General features: G+C 38.4%; 1 protein-coding gene across 1 annotated transcript in view; it reads left to right on the forward strand.

Annotated features, from left to right (window-relative positions):
- The first annotated feature begins 432 nt into the window (after window positions 1–432).
- MELK (maternal embryonic leucine zipper kinase) overlaps window positions 433–17,696 on the forward strand; it is an 89,300-nt gene continuing 72,036 nt past the window's right edge. The window contains exons 1-6 of the mRNA XM_036888543.2: window positions 433–537; window positions 6,598–6,693; window positions 8,782–8,867; window positions 11,743–11,859; window positions 14,918–15,061; window positions 15,954–16,022. Of these exons, the coding sequence (XP_036744438.2) occupies window positions 6,636–6,693; window positions 8,782–8,867; window positions 11,743–11,859; window positions 14,918–15,061; window positions 15,954–16,022 (474 nt within the window). The 5' untranslated portion in view covers window positions 433–537; window positions 6,598–6,635. The remainder of the gene's footprint in view (window positions 538–6,597; window positions 6,694–8,781; window positions 8,868–11,742; window positions 11,860–14,917; window positions 15,062–15,953; window positions 16,023–17,696) is intronic.

Genomic DNA, 17,696 nt, shown 5'->3' on the forward strand with positions numbered 1-17,696 from the left:
TATAGTATTTTATATCAACTATACCTCAAAAAAATTTGGCCTCTGGGTTTTTTATTCTTCCTGGCAACACATTCAAGTAAGCTTTGGTGAGGGGAGAGGTATACTGTACTTGTCTTTTTTGGATTGAGGAACGACCGCTAGGCAAGGGGAGGCTGAAAATGAGAACCATGACTATTAGCGACATCACTACACATCAATTTTGGGAAACAGAAAGTAAGAAAGTTGAATAATGTGGAACCTTTGTACGTCCACGCCATTTGGAAAAATCTTCATGTGCCCTCTGGAGAAGAACTTACAGTCATCCATGAGCAGCCCCAGAGACTGCCCCTGATTCCATTCCCAGTCGGACCTTCCGGCGAAAGCTCCTCGGCGCCGAGAGCCCCCGCCGCGCCCCGCCCCTTCCGGCCCGGGAGGTTTGATTTGCTTGGCGGGCGGAAGCGGTCGGACCCACCAGCCAAAGTTCCTGGGGCTGCGCGCACGCGGCTGCGCTGCGACCGTCTGGCCAGCCTCCTGCCCCGCCCCGCCCTCGCCCCTCAGGTCAGTGCCTCCCGTCGTAGGGGTCTCAGCTGTGCGCGGCGCGGGGGAGCAGCGGCGCGAGCCTAGTTGGCTCCTGGCTCACAGGAGACCGGAGAATTTCACCGGAACCCCACTTTACGATCCCACTTCCCTGGATGAACTATGATCCTTTCCGTTTCCTGGTTTTCTCCTCTGTCAGTGGGGATAATGATCGTACCTACCTCAGGGCGATCGATGAGGTGTGCAGGCAAACCGTTTGCCACCAAGGTGGCCGCGATAGATGGGATTTCCCTTATCGAGTTTCCAGGACCTTGTCTCCTGGGAAGACGTTCGAAGAAGGTTTCAAGTTATTGCTGTTTGTACAGTTAAGTTTACTTGGGCAGCCCAGTAAAGAGGGAAATGTGTAATGTGTTATCACCTTTGCAGAGTCCAAATCCTCCTCTCCGTTCACTTTGCCAAAGTAGTGGCTCAAGGGACTATGCACCGAATGCTATAGATCTAAAAGGAGCAGCTGCCCCCAAGAAACCTGTGGGAAAAGGGAAACTCCCAAAGGAGGGCGTTCCAAGAGGGCTGCCATGGATGAGTAATTGCTCTTGAGCTTCATCTCTGGTGTTTCTTATTGGTAGTGGAATGGGGAAGGTGAGGAATCTCAGGTGCGTGACTTTTTTGCTTAACGGCCAGTGTTATGCACGTTTCTGTTCATATTTTGGTTTTTGTTTCCCATCTGTGGGAGAAATCAGTAACGCCCTTACCACACCCTCAGGTTTTTTTTTTTTTTCACTGGTGGATCTGTCCTTCCAGTCATTCGAGATGGGCAAATCTAGTCCCCCTAAGCCTTTAGGAATGAATGCCTCTTTGTTGATGCTCCCAAAAGTCTCTGCAAGGGGCAAGATAGGGTGTTAATTAAATGTGTTACAAGGCCACATTAAAAGCCAGTCTGTATCCTCATTTGAAATATCCTCAGCATCGATGTCTTATCAAGCTTATTAGATAAGGTAAATGTATTAACAGGTAATAGCATAGCCCAAATAATAACCGTTAGTAAGAAAATGCTCCCAATTTGTTGCTGTCCTATAAAGTTTAATGATAAACCTCCTCCCATTATCTAGGCAATTCCTTGTTTCTCAGAGAAATTCAAGACCCCAATTATATATGCCCCCACTTCTATTTTGACACACTCAGAAAGACATTCGGGTGTCTGATTTGGGTCTAGTTTCCTTCTTCATTATCCAGTTGAGAGGCTGCCTTCCACATCAGTCATATATGTCCCTTCCACATTGATCATGTACATCCCTTTACAGTACCAAGTTGGGTTACTCTGAACGCAAATCTTCCTGTTGTTCTCTGTTTCTAAACTCTGGAGATAAACAGGGCACTTAATAACATTTAGAACCAGTTTCACATCCACAAAATTTAAAAACCAAGTAAAATCTGCTGCCATTATAGCAGTTTGCAACATAAACACAAGTTTTCTTATGCAGTAGCAAAAGTGATGTCTCCTGGATTCAGTAGACATAGTTTAAGCTCACTTTGGTATTATTCACTGAAAGACATGGTGTAATTTGAGGCAAAGTGGTAAAGAAGATGGAAGGAAGAAAAAGAGAAGGTACATGATTCAGTCTTAATGTTGGTGCAAGTTTATCTCAGCTAGTTGACCAGAGGCTGTAACCTGGAAGTTCAAAACTCATTTAGGAGAAATCTATCAAGAAGTTAATGATGACACTCATATACCTCATCTGAGGAAGTGAATTCCACCATTAAACAAATTACTTTGTCTTTCTGAGTGTGGTGATTTCAAAGAGCCCAGTCCTTTGTATGGAATCAAGACACGTATAGTGGTGGCATTTAGGATTCTTCAGTTTCCTGAGACTTGCCTCTTTCCTTTTGTCCATTTATCTCATGGCTTTTAAATCTTGAAATGTCTTTTTGTGTTTCTTCTTTAGCATCTGTATTGTGAATACCCCAATACTGTATTAATTGGGGTTGTGCTCCCTAATGAACCTGAGAGCCTACTTTTATAGCAGACAGCTTTCCAAATGGATTTATAGCCTGATATCCACCCATCCCTAATTTCCTTCTCTTTGTCTTCTCCCTCATCAGGATCCCAAAGATTTCTTGTGTTGACTGTACCTCTGCTGCTGTTATTGCCTGTTTTGAAATTTCCTGGTCCTCTGATTCCTGTCTTTTTGAGGTGTGGTTCCACTTCAATCCCTCTTTTGCCCCACTGGTAAATGCCCTTTAAAAGATCTCTGAATTAGTACTGCTGTTGAGGATGTCTCTAGTCCTGTACCTCAGGTGCCCAATGAGAATATGTATGTCTCTGTGGTGTCTCCTGGCCTGGAGTAATTTTTGCCACTGCAGTGGAAGCAGAAATGTTTCATTTTCTATCACCAATTTTCCATCATCCCTGGCACTTGACTGATTCTTCCATTTACCTTCTCTATTCATGCAGTTTCAGCTAGATTAAAGTTCAGTCTGCTTATTAAATTGATCCAATGCCATCTCTTTCTAGGATTAGAACTACTGTTTATTGGATCAGAATGTTTTTTTCCCTATCATCTTTATCTTTCTTGCTATTTTGGCTTTGACATTGACACTAAAACTGTTTCTTGTTTTTAAGCTTGATTTTTTTTTCTTGAGTTTTGATGTTTTTCCTTCTAAGGCTTCTGCTCTATTGTTGTGTTCAGTGACCAAAATGTTAAAGGCTTTTTACTTACATTTTATGTTCAAGTAAAATGATTCATAGACACAGAGTGCTTTAGGTTTTATTAAAGGATATTTTTAAAAATATCCTTTGTGGCTCTTGGGCTTTTGATAATGTCATTTAGTTTTTTCTCCACCTCAGTTTAAGGTGATCCATCCTCAGTGTAGTAAGGACCTCCCCTATTACTTACTGTCTTTTCTGTTATAAACTCACCACACTCCTGAGGTTGAACTCACGCTCTAGGTCTTCCAAAGTCATGACCATTATTAAGGTTTGTAGCATGGTGGTTGCTCTGCTCTAGATGATACCGGATGAAGAACAGAGAGCTTGAAGGTAGTGGACATGGTGTTGGCCACCCATCAATCCTGAGCCTTCAGCAAGCTTGCTAGAGCTCTGCCTATTGGTGAAGGGAGACTCTCTGGCTCTAGTAATGAGCACTAGCACCAGATTTCCATGACTGAGAGGCAGGGATTCAAGATAAATGACTTTGCACAAGATACATGAACTTAGCTTCCCATGTCTCAGTTGGCTATGCATGTGTTCACTTAATCATTTGAAATGTTAGAAAGAATGGGGATCCTGAACCCTGTGCTGCCATAGCTAGCTAGTCCACTGCTAGGTTCCTGAGGGAGATTTGTGCACAGGAATCACAAGGCAAAGGAGGATTTCATCCCTAGCTGGGTGTCTTGCCTGAGGGTTTCAGCCTTGGGCAAGTTCAGTGTGAATTTGGTGAGACTGAGAAATGACAACAGAATGTTCTTTGGGTAAAATGGTTTATACCGGGCTTTATTCTCATGGCAATAGGTCGAGCACTAGAATGATCTCTGTATCTAGGAGTCTGCAGGTCTGTAATCCACCTCAGTCCTTGCCCCCACCCAGAGCACTGGGTCGAGAGCTCTTTATATAGTGACTCAGTCAATCATAGTTTATTGCTGTGGGTATGGAAGCCTTAACCTAACAGTAGGCCAATTACATCATCAGGTGAAGATCCTGGCCATAGGAACTTTCATTTTACCCACACTGGGTCGTGGTCTCAAACCCCTTTGTGAACTCTAGAGCCCTGGTATGCTGTGTGGACTGCATGGGAGATGCTTTGTGCCTGACTCAGTGACCACTTCCCTGGGCCCCTCTGATTCCTGTTTGGCTTTCTAGGGAGTTTGAGGGGCAATTCTCCCCAAGATCAAAATCCAAAGTTCTGTCCTTCCATACTAGCCTCAGGGAAGAAGAGCCTTCTAGCAAAACCATTTCTAGACAGGTTCAGAATGCTTTCACCCCACATCAGTCTATAAAGAAAGTTACGCTTTTGCAGCATGTAAACTCAAGTCTTAGGACTCTACCTATATATGAGCACACCTCAAAAATATATTTAGAAACGTACTTCCTAGAAATTTTGTTTTACTTTTTTCTTTCTTCTTGGCTTCCTTGAAACTATGTTCTTCTAGTTCTAACTTTGCTAATTGTCCTTTCCCTCCCCTTCTTGCTGCTGGTCCTGGCTGTATGTCTGCTATGGGTAAGGCCTTAAGGCCTTAGCTGTCTACATTTTAAAGATGTGTCTTTTACTTTCAAGACTTTATACTTACTGTAATTGATTTGTGTATGGTGTGAGATAGAGATCAATATTCTTTTATTCCATATGGCCAACCAATTGTCCAGCTCCACATCTGCATTTCCATTTGCTCGTACCTCTAAAAGCAGTTTCAGTTCAGTGCATGTCAAATCTGGGTTCTTTGCACCTTTTGGAATGCTCCCTCTCTCATTCTTTGCAGGCTAACAACCCCTGTTAAGGCTTACCAACTGAAGACCAACATGAACACATTGGTAGTAAAAAAACATGAGGTACTTAGCTTGCTGCAGCAAGAGAAATTATAATCCTTAGGAACTGAAAGGGGCTTATAGGATTTGGGCTTGGGCTGCATGGTTTTAAAAAGGAATAGGGAAGCAAGGACCAGTTTTGGAATGGATACAAAAAGCTGGGAAATTCATCATTTGAAAAGCATATCTTAGGAAGCAGGAGGTGGGAAAAATGAGGTGAGGCTGGGGACGATGTCATTGGTGAGAAAACAGCAGTGGGTCAGTAAAAGAAGAAAACAGTGGGACAAGTAAAGGATCATTATCATTTTAACAGCCTGTGTGGAAGTGTTGTTTACATGGTCATGTCCAGGTCTTGTTGGAAAAACTGTTCAAGTTCTGCTAGGAATATCCCAGCCTGATTTCTTTTTCTCACTTCATATCCTTTGAATTAGATCTTGGCTTTATTATTACCTTCTCAGCAAACCATTCTAACCACCATTGCTTATTTCTTTCCCAGTGTTTATGAGACATTTTAATTATTTAATTTTTTATCTATTTATTTGCTTTTTGTCTTCTCTACTAGAATGCAAGATCCATGAGTGCAGGAGCCACATTTCTTCTCCATTATAGCCTTTGTGCCAAGTGCAGCTCATAGGTACTCAGTAAACACATCTGTATGAATAAATGAATGAATAAAAAGAAATTCAGGGTTAATATTCTAATTGGGTTAGCAGTTCTGGCAGATTTACACAGCTAATCTCTAAAGTCAGCTAAGAACATATCCTCCATAAGCAAGGTAAAACTGGTATGAGGGTAACCTTAAGTATTCATGCACATAATAGGGCCCTGTTCATTCCTGTGTTTTTTTGTTATTCTACTTAATTTTAAAATTCAAAAAGACAATCAAGTAAGCTCTACCTGAGACTTTTTTTACAACTAATTTTTATATATTAACTTGATACATACTTAAAAGCATATGTGACATATGTAAGTTGTAAAGAATAATGGTATATCCAAAAAAATGATATATCTCATTTTATGTTTCTTAAAATTGTATATCACTGGAGTCTTAATTTTCATTTTCCTGATGATTAATGAAGCTGAACATTTTCTCATGTTTTTATTAGTCACCTGGGTTTCTTTGTGGAATGGCTTTTTATTTCATTTTCTTATTTTTCTGTTTTTTTTTAATATATATTGTTGTGTTGGAGATTATATATTCTGGATACAAATCCATTGTTATAAGGATTGCAAAAATTTTCTACATGTCTTCAGACATGTAGAAGTTCTTAATTTTAATTTTTTTATGATTTGTACTTTCTGTATCTATTTAGAAGATCTGCTCATGTGCTGAAACCATGACAATATTCTTTTAAAAGTTTTAAAGGTTTATCTTTGACATTTAAGTCTTTACTTGATTTGGCATTAATTTTTATGTAGTGGTGTGAGACAAATCCAGTTTTTTAAAATATGGCTAGTCAGTATCATTAATATACGTAAGACATATTAGAAGTTACAAGAGTTGAGGAGATAAGATAGTCTCATAATAGTTCCTTTTTTGATCATGTACTATTTCTGTCTTACAGGTTCTTTTTGTAATTTTGAGTAAACTTCCAGGACAACTATGAAAGATTATGATGAACTTCTTAAATACTATGAATTATATGAAACTATTGGGACAGGTAATTGTTATTTTTTTCTTGGGGAAGAAGATAGATCAACTATTTGAGAGTATAGTATATTTGGGCAGTCATGAGCTTTTTGGTCTAACCTATATAGTTTTAAAATTCTTCACCTTACTTAAGTAAGAAAAAGTGGAGCAAGAGAGAGGAGAGTAGTAGGAGATGCCTTGTAGTTCATTTTATTTAGAATAAAAGTCACTGCATAGTTTTGAGCCAAGGAGTGATCTGACCTCTGTTTTTTTTTTTTTTTTTTTTTTGAGAGGGCATCTCTCATATTTATTGATCAAATGGTTGTTAACAACAATAAAATTCTGTATAGGGGACTCAATGCACAATCATTAATCAACTGCAAGCCTAATTCTCAACAGTCTCCAATCTTCTGAAGCATAATGAACAAGTTCTTACATGGTGAACAATTCTTACATAGTGAATAAGCTCTTACATGGTGAACAGTGCAAGGGCAGTCATCACAGAAACTTTCGGTTTTGATCACGCATTATGAACTATAAACAATCAGGTCAAATATGAATATTCGTTTGATTTTTATACTTGATTTATATGTGAACCCCACATTTCTCCCTTATTATTATTATTATTATTTTTTTAAAATAAAATGCTGAAGTGGTAGGTAGATGCAAGATAAAGGTAGAAAACATAGTTTAGTGCTGTAAGAGGGCAAACGTAGGTGATCAGGTGTGTGCCTATAGACTAAGTATTAATCCAAGCTATACAAGGGCAACAAAACATCCACAGATGCAGAAGATTTCTCTCAAAACAGGGGGGGTGAGGTTCTAAGCCTCACCTCTGTTGATCCCCAATTTCTCACCTGGTGGCCCCCCTGCGACTGTGCCTGTCTTAGGTTGTTCCTCCCTTGAGGAATCTTACCCGTCTCTGGCTAACCAGTCATCTTCCGGGGCCATACAGGGAAATGTAAAGTTGGTAAGTGAGAGAGAGGCAATATTGTTTGAAAAGGTTAACTTTTTACTTCTTTGCAGATTTATGCCCCGTGGCTTTTATGCCCAGCATTTCTGACCTCTGTTTTTAAGGATCACTCTGGCTGCTTGGTTGTAAAAAGATTGGGTTGGGGAGGACAAGGGCAGAAGCAGAGAGATATTAGGAGGTTATTACAATAATTCAGGTGAGTGATGCTGGAGATGATGCTGACTTGGACAAGGTTGATAGTAGTGTAGGTAATGAAAGGAGTGGGATTCTGTATACAGACACATATACACATGTGTGTGTATATTTTAATTTATTGAGGTGTAACACATGATAAAATATGCAAAGTGCACTAATCTTGATGAGTTTTACATATGTACATACCCACATGTTCCCTGCTCAGCTATAACAGAGAACACATCTGGTCGGTACCTGTCTCTTTTTCCCCAAGGTAACCATTGCTCTATTTTGAAGGTAGAACCAATGGGATTTGTTGATGGGCTAGCTATGGGGTGTGAGACAAAAGAAAAGGGCTAAGGGTGGCCCCTGGGTTTTTGGCCTGAGCATCTGGGAAAGTGGAGTTGTCATTTACTGAGATGGGGAGACCATGGGAGGGATTACCAGGAGCTTCTCTCTCTTATTTTTTTCGGGAGCTTCTCTTTAGAAATGCTAAGTTGGCCATTTCTTTTGGATATCTAAGTGTAGACATTTATCCAGCCTTCCATCCAGTTTTGAAACATAATTGCTTATCCTCACAGTTTTAAAACTGAATGGAAATTTCATGTATTTGTTTTTTTCTCAGCAACTTTATGTTATGTTCTAGCAATGTTAATTATAAGGCAAATGTAATTGCAATGTTAATTGTAAAGCAAATTTCTAAAAAGAAATTTCTGTTTTCCTACTTCTTCATTACAAAGTTGAAGTTATATTACCATGTTAAAAAAATTTTTCAGCTAGATATTGGGTAAAGAGAGGTTAGGGTCATGGCTAACATTGTGGAAGCAATAGGAAGAGAGAATCACAAACTTCCAGGACAATATAGATCAATAGATATGGAAAGATATTTGTGCCTGAGTCCTCAGTTTGCTTTGATGATGATATTTAGGTTACTCTTGCTTATCTCTTAATAACACATTTCCCTATACTTAGGTGGCTTTGCAAAGGTCAAACTTGCCTGCCATATCCTCACTGGAGAAATGGTAGCTATAAAAATCATGGATAAAAATGCATTAGGGGTAAGTTTAAAATTATTTTAAAAATATTTATAGATCAGTTTTGTGAATTAAGGCCTGAATTTTTTCTAATGTTGTAGTTACTGTTTTATTAGAGTACTATATATGAAGCTTTGTTTTTGTTTTCTAAATCAGTTACTTACAAAACTGTGGTTTCAAAAAGTAATCTAAGGGAGGTCGTTACTTTGTCCTTAATTTTAATGCAGGCAATAGCACATATTTGAAACCTGTAGAATTCTTTTTCTGTAGTTTTTTGTATTTTTGCAGTTGTTTCTGGGCATTAGTAACTCCCATCTTTATCTTCTCATGATACTTTTACTGAATGTTGATCTGTTTTTTAGTGTAGATAGATCTTATGTCTGATAATTTTATTCAAAGTGACCTCAGAAGTTACCCAATGAAATCCTGTACCTAATCAGACTTTTTCCTCTGCATCAATGCTTCCGAGAATTGAGGTGCTCTTTACCTCCTGAAGCAGCCCATTCAGTTTGTGGTTTTGGTAACAATGTACACAAGGTTTTTTTGTTTTTATATTAAAGGAGTACTTGTCTCTCCCAGTGGTCTTTTTTGGGCCATTTATACCTCTTCCAGTGTTTGAAATCAACCCCAGAGGACTTTTTCCTAATTCTTTCTACCATCCCTCTCTATGGTTTGGTTTCCATGCTGTGTTCTGGTCTTCTGCTGAGAATTCACTAGTCTCTCAATTTGTATCTGTTTCATTTTTTGAAGATAAATTTTTAAAAATTTAAAAAGTTTTTCTTTTTTCTGACCAAAAATCTCTCAGTATTAAAATTTTTTTTCTTCTGGATTGAGTTAGTATTATAATTATTGGTATATAACTGAATAAAACAATATAAGCATTTTACAAATGTTGATAATTATCAAACATAAAATATAACAATTTATAGAAAACACATTTTTAAATTAGATGAATTGGAATTTTTTTGGGTTTCCCTTGTTGCTGGAATGAAATGGAGTTTAACATGAGTTGTTACCTTATTTTTTATTTTTAAGGATGTAGGTGCTGATTAACATACATAAATAAGTCAAAGGGAATGTAAGGAGTTTTGTTATATCAGTGTTACTCAATTCTTTGAACTCCTTCCAAAATATATACCAAAATTACACAGTGACCTGTATCAGTAATTATTTTTAGAAATCTGTCAACTAATAATTCAGCTTCTTTTTCAATATTTTTGCTTTTCAGTGCTCAGTATTATATTTATTAAATTAATAAAAAGGCATTAAATCCATTTTTCTTGAGCATTTAAACATTGATTATAGATCTGATTTATTTAATTACCTGACAAAACTTCAGGTACAACTTTAGTGTGACTTACTCACTTGAATTCTATGAATACTTAAATAGCAAACAGAATGTGGAACTGTTACTACAAAATATGTGACCATACTAATACTCAAAACTTACTCAAAGCATCAATATGATCACATCATTTCATTAATTCATTATGTGTAAACTTGTTTTTATATTTTCTATTGTTAGGCTTATTTTAGTTACTTCTGAGGACTTCAGCAGTGGTGTTTTGATTACTTCCGAGGTTTTAGTCATCAGAATCCCATTCCCTCCAAGAAAAGAAGTAAAAAAGGTTATCATATCACAGTAGTCAAAGTTACAGTTGATTCTTGGTCAAGACCTAACATCTGGTCGAATGGTCCTGGGTAACTGGATCTTAAGCCACTGATCATTAGATTGAGTCCCTTTTTTTTTTTTAGAGGGCATCTCTCATATTTATTGATCAAATGGTTGTTAACAATAATAAAATTCAGTATAGGGGAGTCAATGCTCAATGCACAATCATTACTCCACCCAAAGCCTAATTCTCGTCAGTCTCCAATCTTCTGAAGCATAACGAACAAGTTCTTACATGGTGAACAGTACAAGAGCAGTCATCACAGAAACTTTTGGTTTTGATCATGCATTATGAACTATAAACAATCAGGTCAAATATAAACATTTGTTTGATTTTTATACTTGATTTATATGTGGATCCCACATTTCTCCCTTTATTATTATTATTATTATTATTTTTTTAATAAAATGCTGAAGTGGTAGGTAGATGCAAGATAAAGGTAGAAAACATAGTTTAGTGTTGTAAGAGAGCAAATGTAGGTGATCAGGTGTGTGCCTGTAGACTTTGTGTTAATCCAAGCTAGACAAGGGCAATAAAACATCCACGGATGCAGAAGATTTCTCTCAAAACAGGGGGGGTGAGGTTCTAAGCCTCACCTCTGTTGATCCCCAATTTCTCACCTGATGGCCCCCCTGCGACTGTGCCTGTCTTAGGTTGTTCCTCCCTTGAGGAATCTTACCCGTCAGATTGAGTCCCTTTTTATAATAAAGTTTTACTTGTTACTTCATGGATATCTAGATTTGTCTTTAATATGGACTCTAGCAGTTTGTCAGCTTGGCTTATCATCCTCCCCAACCAACTTCTTATTTCAAACCCCTGGAAGAGTTGGAAGACTGAGGCAGTGACTACCTGCACCTGCATTCACTGATTGGCTCAGTGTGCTTCTTCAGGGATGTTCCTAAGACAAAAGTAGTAGCCCAGGCATGCACACTGAGTAGTGTTTTGTTATTTTCCTTGTTTGAAATGCTAACCTCCTAAGGGATCCTGAGATGATTTTTATTTTTCAGGACATTGTACTATTGACTGCATTGAACTTGTCTTTCATAAAACCCTCAAGGCTTTTTTCTTAATGTACAAATAAATTTTGTTGTATTTTTCTGTATTGTCAAGCAATTTGTTTGGAGACTTCTTTTTTTTGCATCTCAGGGTTAAAGCTGTTAGATGTTGATGCTTGGAATACTTGCCAAAGAGGTGTATTGCTCATTTCATATAATGTTTTGTCACAGAGTGATTTGCCTCGGATCAAAACGGAGATTGATGCCTTGAAGAGCCTGCGACATCAGCATATATGTCAACTCTACCATGTGCTAGAGACAGCCAATAAAATATTCATGGTTCTTGAGGTTTGTAGTATGTTCTAGAGACCTAAAGATGTTTGGCCACTGTTCTAGTCCATTTGGGCTACTATAACAAATATCACAGATTGGGTAGCTTATAAAGAATAGGAATTTATTTCTCTTAGCTCTGGAGGCTGGAAATTCCCAGATCAAAGCACCAGCATGGTTGGGTGAGGGCCGTCTTCCTGGCTAATAGCTAACGGCTCTTGCTGTGGCCTTACATGGTAGAGGGGGCAAGGGATCTCTCTGGAGCCTCTTCTATAAGAACACTAATTCCAGTTCTGAGGGCTGTCTTCAAGTCCTAATCAACTCCCAAAGGCCCCGCCTCCTAACACTATTATCTTTGGGAGTTAGGATTTCAACATATTTGAGGGGAGACCACTCAGTCCATTTCCATTCACTTTATCAATAGGAGAAAAGTATGTTTCACTTGAAAGATTAGAATAAATGTCAAGGGCTTACCTGTTCGAGCTCTGTAAGATTTTAGATCAAATAGGCATATGTAGTAGATTGGAGATTTATTGTCATTGTGCTCTCTAATGTACTTCCAATGGGCTGGTGTGGTTTAGTGGACAGAATAAGTTATAATTTGTTCCTGGAGGGAAGGATTCATTTCAGTTTTATATGGTGTATTAGTCTAGGGCTGCTGTAACAAGTTACCGCAAACTTTGTGGTTTAAAACAACAGAAATTACTGTCTCACAGTTCTGGAGGCTAGGAGTCTGAAATCAATGTGTGGGTAAGGTTGGTTCCTTCTGGAGAATCTATTCTACTCCTCTTTACTAGTTTCTCGTGGTTGCTGGCAGTCCCTGGTGTTCTTTGGCTGATAGATACACCATTCTCGTTTCTGCCTCTGTCTTCAAATGGCGTTTTCTCATTTGTGTGTCTGGCTTTGCCTAAATATCCCTCCTCATATAAGGATGTATGTCATTGGATCAGTGTCCACCCTAATCCAAGATGACCTCATTTTGACTTGGCTTGATTGCATCTACAAAGACCTTATTTACAAATAAGGTTATGTTCACTGGTGCTGGGTATTAAAATGTGAATGTATCTTTTGCGGGGACACCATTCAACCTACAGCCTGTTGGCAGCTTTCAGGGCATGTGTTATGCTAGCCAAACTCATTTCAAGTGTTAACCTGCCCTTTTTGGCTTGAAGTGTAGAGTCTTTAGAACTGGCATATTTCATCTCTTGTTTCATTGTCCTTAGTCTCAGTTGAATAATTTGTAATTGCACCTCATTTTCACAGATTAGCTCTGTTTTAGAAGCACATTTTAAAATTAATGATGCTGAAAGTTTTGGACCTAGAAACATTTCTCTTTGTTGCAATGTGGATGCACCCACATGGTCTACAGTGGTGATTTTAAAGTCCTTTTTTTAAAAGCTGATCCCTTTGTCTAACTTAAATACTTTAAAAACAAAACCAACCAGAAAATCTCCATAAACCTGGGAAAGAATTTAAAAAGCACAAGAGAGTATATATAAAAAGTAAAAGTCTTTTTCCCCATTTCCTTTTCCCCTGAGTCAGTCACTTTTCTCATGTTTCCTGTGGATTTTACATGTACTTGCAAGAACCTATATATATGTGTGTGTGTGTGTGTGTGTATTTATGCTTATATCTATGTGTTTATATGTATATAAACATATATGAATATGTGTATGTAACTTACTGGTTTCTGTCTCACAAATGTCACATTCTATAATACTGTTCTGTACGTTGCTTTTTTCCCCAACTTAACATTTTTGCTCAAGGCTGTCTATGTACATCCACAGAGATTTTCAAAGTTTATGTTTCACTTTATTTTGTATTTCTTTATTTAAAAACGTAAAGTAGGTTTTTTTAATGTAAATCTTATTGGAGAGCACTGTAAAAAATTGACTATTGAGGTATAATTTCTATGTGAAAAATGCACACATTAGGTATACAATTTGAAAAAGGTACTCACCTGTGTACTTCCCACCTGGTCACGGCATGAAACATTTCCATTACACCAGAAAATTTCCTCCTGACCCTTTGAAGTTAATCCATGTAACCCCACCCACCCACTGCTCTTCTCAGCAACCATCGATCTGGTTTTTAAAACCATAGATTAGTGTGCCTGTTCTAGAACTTGACCTAGATAGAATCATACAGTCTATACTCTTTTGTGTTTGGCTTCTTTTTTTCAGCATAATGCTTTTTGCAAGCTACCACGTCAATATATACTCTTTCACACCTTGCTTTGTTCACTTAATACTGGAGATTGTTTCATATCAGTTCATAAAGAGCTTCTTTTTTTTTTCCTTCATGGCTGTGCCGTAATTTATATAGTGTGAGCATATTTGGGTTTTTCCAGTCTTGCTGTTACAGTGTTGCTGCTGTGATGATCTTGAATGTACATTGTTTTTGATGTGAGAATATATCTACAGCAACAATTTCTACATGTGGAACTATGCAGTTGAAGGCTATATACTTCTGTCATTTTAATTGACATTGCTAAAATGAAATGAAATCTTAAATGGAAACCCCAGTTTATGGAAAGTGGAGCTGCTCTGGAGAAGAAGGGACGGAAAGCCTAGAGTTTTGTGTTCTGGTACCTGTTCTGCAGCTTCTAGGACCTCTGTAGAACTGGGCTTCTTCTGAACACATTGAAAATCACTGACTGGTCTTTGGGATGGAGAAGCAATAATTGCTGCTGGATTTTTTAATTTCAGGGAACATACTAAGTGTGAGTGCATTGCGATGAGAATGGATTTTAGCACTTTGCTATATATTTTTTGTGTATATGTATTATAAAAATATAAAACCCCGCATGAACCTAATAATCACAGTGGTAGTTGGTTCTACTTCTGCTTACTGGTAACAAAATGCTCAAGAACAAAGACTGTTTTCTCATTCCTGTAATAATATAGACCTGTTGGATCCTGAGAATGTATTTTTTAAAAATATACTTCCCTTAGTTCCCTTGCCTGTAAGTTGAATTGATAGTATCCCTAAGTTTGGCATACTTTTAAATTTTAATTCCTCTGAAGTGATTTTTGTAAGTAGTAACAATATCTGTGTGGCTGTGTTGCTGTTGAAGTATTGTCCTGGAGGAGAGCTCTTCGACTACATCATTTCCCAAGATCGCCTGTCAGAGGAGGAGACCCGAGTCGTTTTCCGTCAGATAGTATCTGCAGTTGCTTATGTGCACAGCCAGGGCTATGCTCACAGGGACCTCAAACCAGTAAGTGACTTATCACAGTCAAATGCTCACCTGAGAGTTCATCATCATTTACCTATTACTACTAGGCTTCCAGACGCTCTTTCTGTTGAGAATCTATCTTGACTTTGCTTCTTTTTTTTTTTTGCTGTTGTTCCACTCATAATGTATCCTTTTCTTTTCCTCCTTTACTTTTGACTTTATTATTGGCATTCTTTTTGTCTGTCAGTTGTGTGTGGCATTATCTCTGTCTTTGTAATCAGCTGGAGAAAATAAACCTCAGGATTTTATCTCTAGGAAAGCAGAGTTGTGAGTATTTTCTTCAGAAATATTGACACTGGATTATTTTTCCTAACCCCATCGTCCTTTAATTTTAATTCCATCGTGCCTCAGAAAGGAAATGGCTGATTCTACTTTTCAGGGACAGAATAAAAATGTGAATGCTTAAGTCTGCAGAACTTAAAACAAGATGATGGTGAATGTGGATCTCAGTGTTACTTGGTACCAGAGTCAGGGGCCTAGAACTGGTCTGACAAGAGATAGCAGTGTTCCTGTCCCTTTCTCTCTGTTTACACCCACCCCTTTGACTTGAGTTCACTCTTTTGGTTTAAACTTGCCTTTGACACACACTGTGTTTGCTTGTAGTTGAACCTCAGAGCACCAAGGAGAAAACTGTTTATGCTAATGTCTCTTAAGGAGAAAAGCAGGATAGTTATCAACCTTCCTCCTTTTTCCTCTCTGATACTTACTGTCATTTCATTCTTTTTGAATGATTTTCACTCTGTTGTACCTAGGCTGTTTAATATAAACACCCTTCAATTGTTATTTATTTATAAATCATTTGAGAAATGACTAGAGGTGGGGTATGATATAAGGAAGTCAGTATATAGTTATGCAAGTATCTTTGTTTTTCCAGGAAAATTTGTTGTTTGATGAATATCATAAATTAAAGCTGATTGACTTTGGTCTCTGTGCAAAACCCAAGGTAAGTGAAGAAATAAGAATGCATTTTGATTTCCATTGTAACTGCACATCTTAGTGTGTGTAATTTTGCACTGACTTCCACTTAGTCTTTATTGAGCCTGGTTGCATCCATTCAGAAGACTGTTAAACTGCATCCCTTTTAAAAATTCTCTACATGATTGTAATATGTAATCAAAATTGAGAACCTCTGCTCTTGGTCCCAGGTTGGTTCTGGTGAAGACCCCACAAGTAAACAGTGAGAGAGCTGGCAGTGCTGAGGCTGCTCGAGGCCATCACAGCATGAATGCTGAATTGACCATGTGTTTCCATTTTGAGTATGTTGCTACTAGATGATGCCTTCACTCATTTAGATATGAGTTTTGGGAATTTAGTGCAAATCTATCCTTTGGTGTGCAAATGGTTATATAACTAACAGTTGGTTGCATTTTGAGAGACAATCCCCTTTCGTTATAAAAGAAGAAAGAAAAAGTCCACATGCGCTTTTAAGCTTATGCTGTTGTATATTTCCTTAATTTGCTCTCCACAGTGAAGAACTGGTGTTAACCAGCGTACCATCTCTGTGAAATGACTTTGAACTTCCCAGTTCTGCTGTCTGCAGCAGAGCTCCTCTGTGGCTATGTGGCTGCCTGATGGAGGCCTCCTCCTGGGTTCCCTAATGATGGCACTCACAGTCTCTACAATGAGCTGTTTACATTCATTAAGAATGTTGAAATTGCAGATCTGTATCAGCCCTTTGTGGTCCCATGATTATTTCCTGCCCCAATTAGAATTAGCTAGGTGCAAAGGGAAGCAGAATTTTCCCCTTTGGCTGAATGTCTGATTCTTTCTGATTTTCCTCTCCTTCCCTTGGCTCTTCAGAGATTGTCAGTGGAGCCTTGGGTTTGGGCACCAAATGCTAGAAGGCATTGTTTTCATCGGGGAGTATATAAAGATAAAACATAGTTTGAGCAGATAGACTGTGCTTAAGTCATGTTTTTCACTGGAGGCAGTGGAGAATGTTTGTGATAGACTCCATTAGCCTTCATTTATGGCTGCCACAGATTCGACCCACAAGGACACCATCTAAAAAAGTAGGATTTGACTGGGAGAGGATTGCCTCAGCTTTCTGCTGAAGAGCTCACTTCTGGGCATGTTGGCAGCTGTAAATGACATCCCAAAATTTCACAAGTTGCTTGCCAGTTGTAGAACTCTACACAAGTGTTGGGCAATAGTAGCATTTCCATTAGGTGTTGATACTTCTGTGGGAGAGCAGAGGATGTGCAGCAGATACCTCATTTTAACAGATCTGAAAGCTCAGGTTGTGATTTATGTTGTAAGTGAGTCTAGAAAACAGACTCCCAAGGCACTGTTCAGTGTAGCATACAGCTGTCTTCCCTCTAAGGAAAAAGAAGCTCTTGTGTGTTTGTAAAGTTCAATATTGGAGATAAGGTCCAGTAAAGGAATAATCTTTTTTCCTTGAGTGCTTGGGCGTGGGACTACATGGGTGCTTGGATGTATGCTAAGTGATTATTATGCGATGGATGCCTAGGGAAGTACGAACCTTACTTGCCTGAACTAAGGGGAAAAGTTGTTTGTGCCAGGTTGTAGTAGCACTGGAAATCCAGGGGAAACTGCAGAAGTCTCTTATTATTTGGGGTTAATCATCATCTAGCTTTTCTTGCTTGTGCTGAAAGAA

This window comes from Manis pentadactyla, chromosome 3 (genome assembly GCF_030020395.1).
Source record: "Manis pentadactyla isolate mManPen7 chromosome 3, mManPen7.hap1, whole genome shotgun sequence".
NCBI classification, from domain to species: domain Eukaryota; kingdom Metazoa; phylum Chordata; class Mammalia; order Pholidota; family Manidae; genus Manis; species Manis pentadactyla.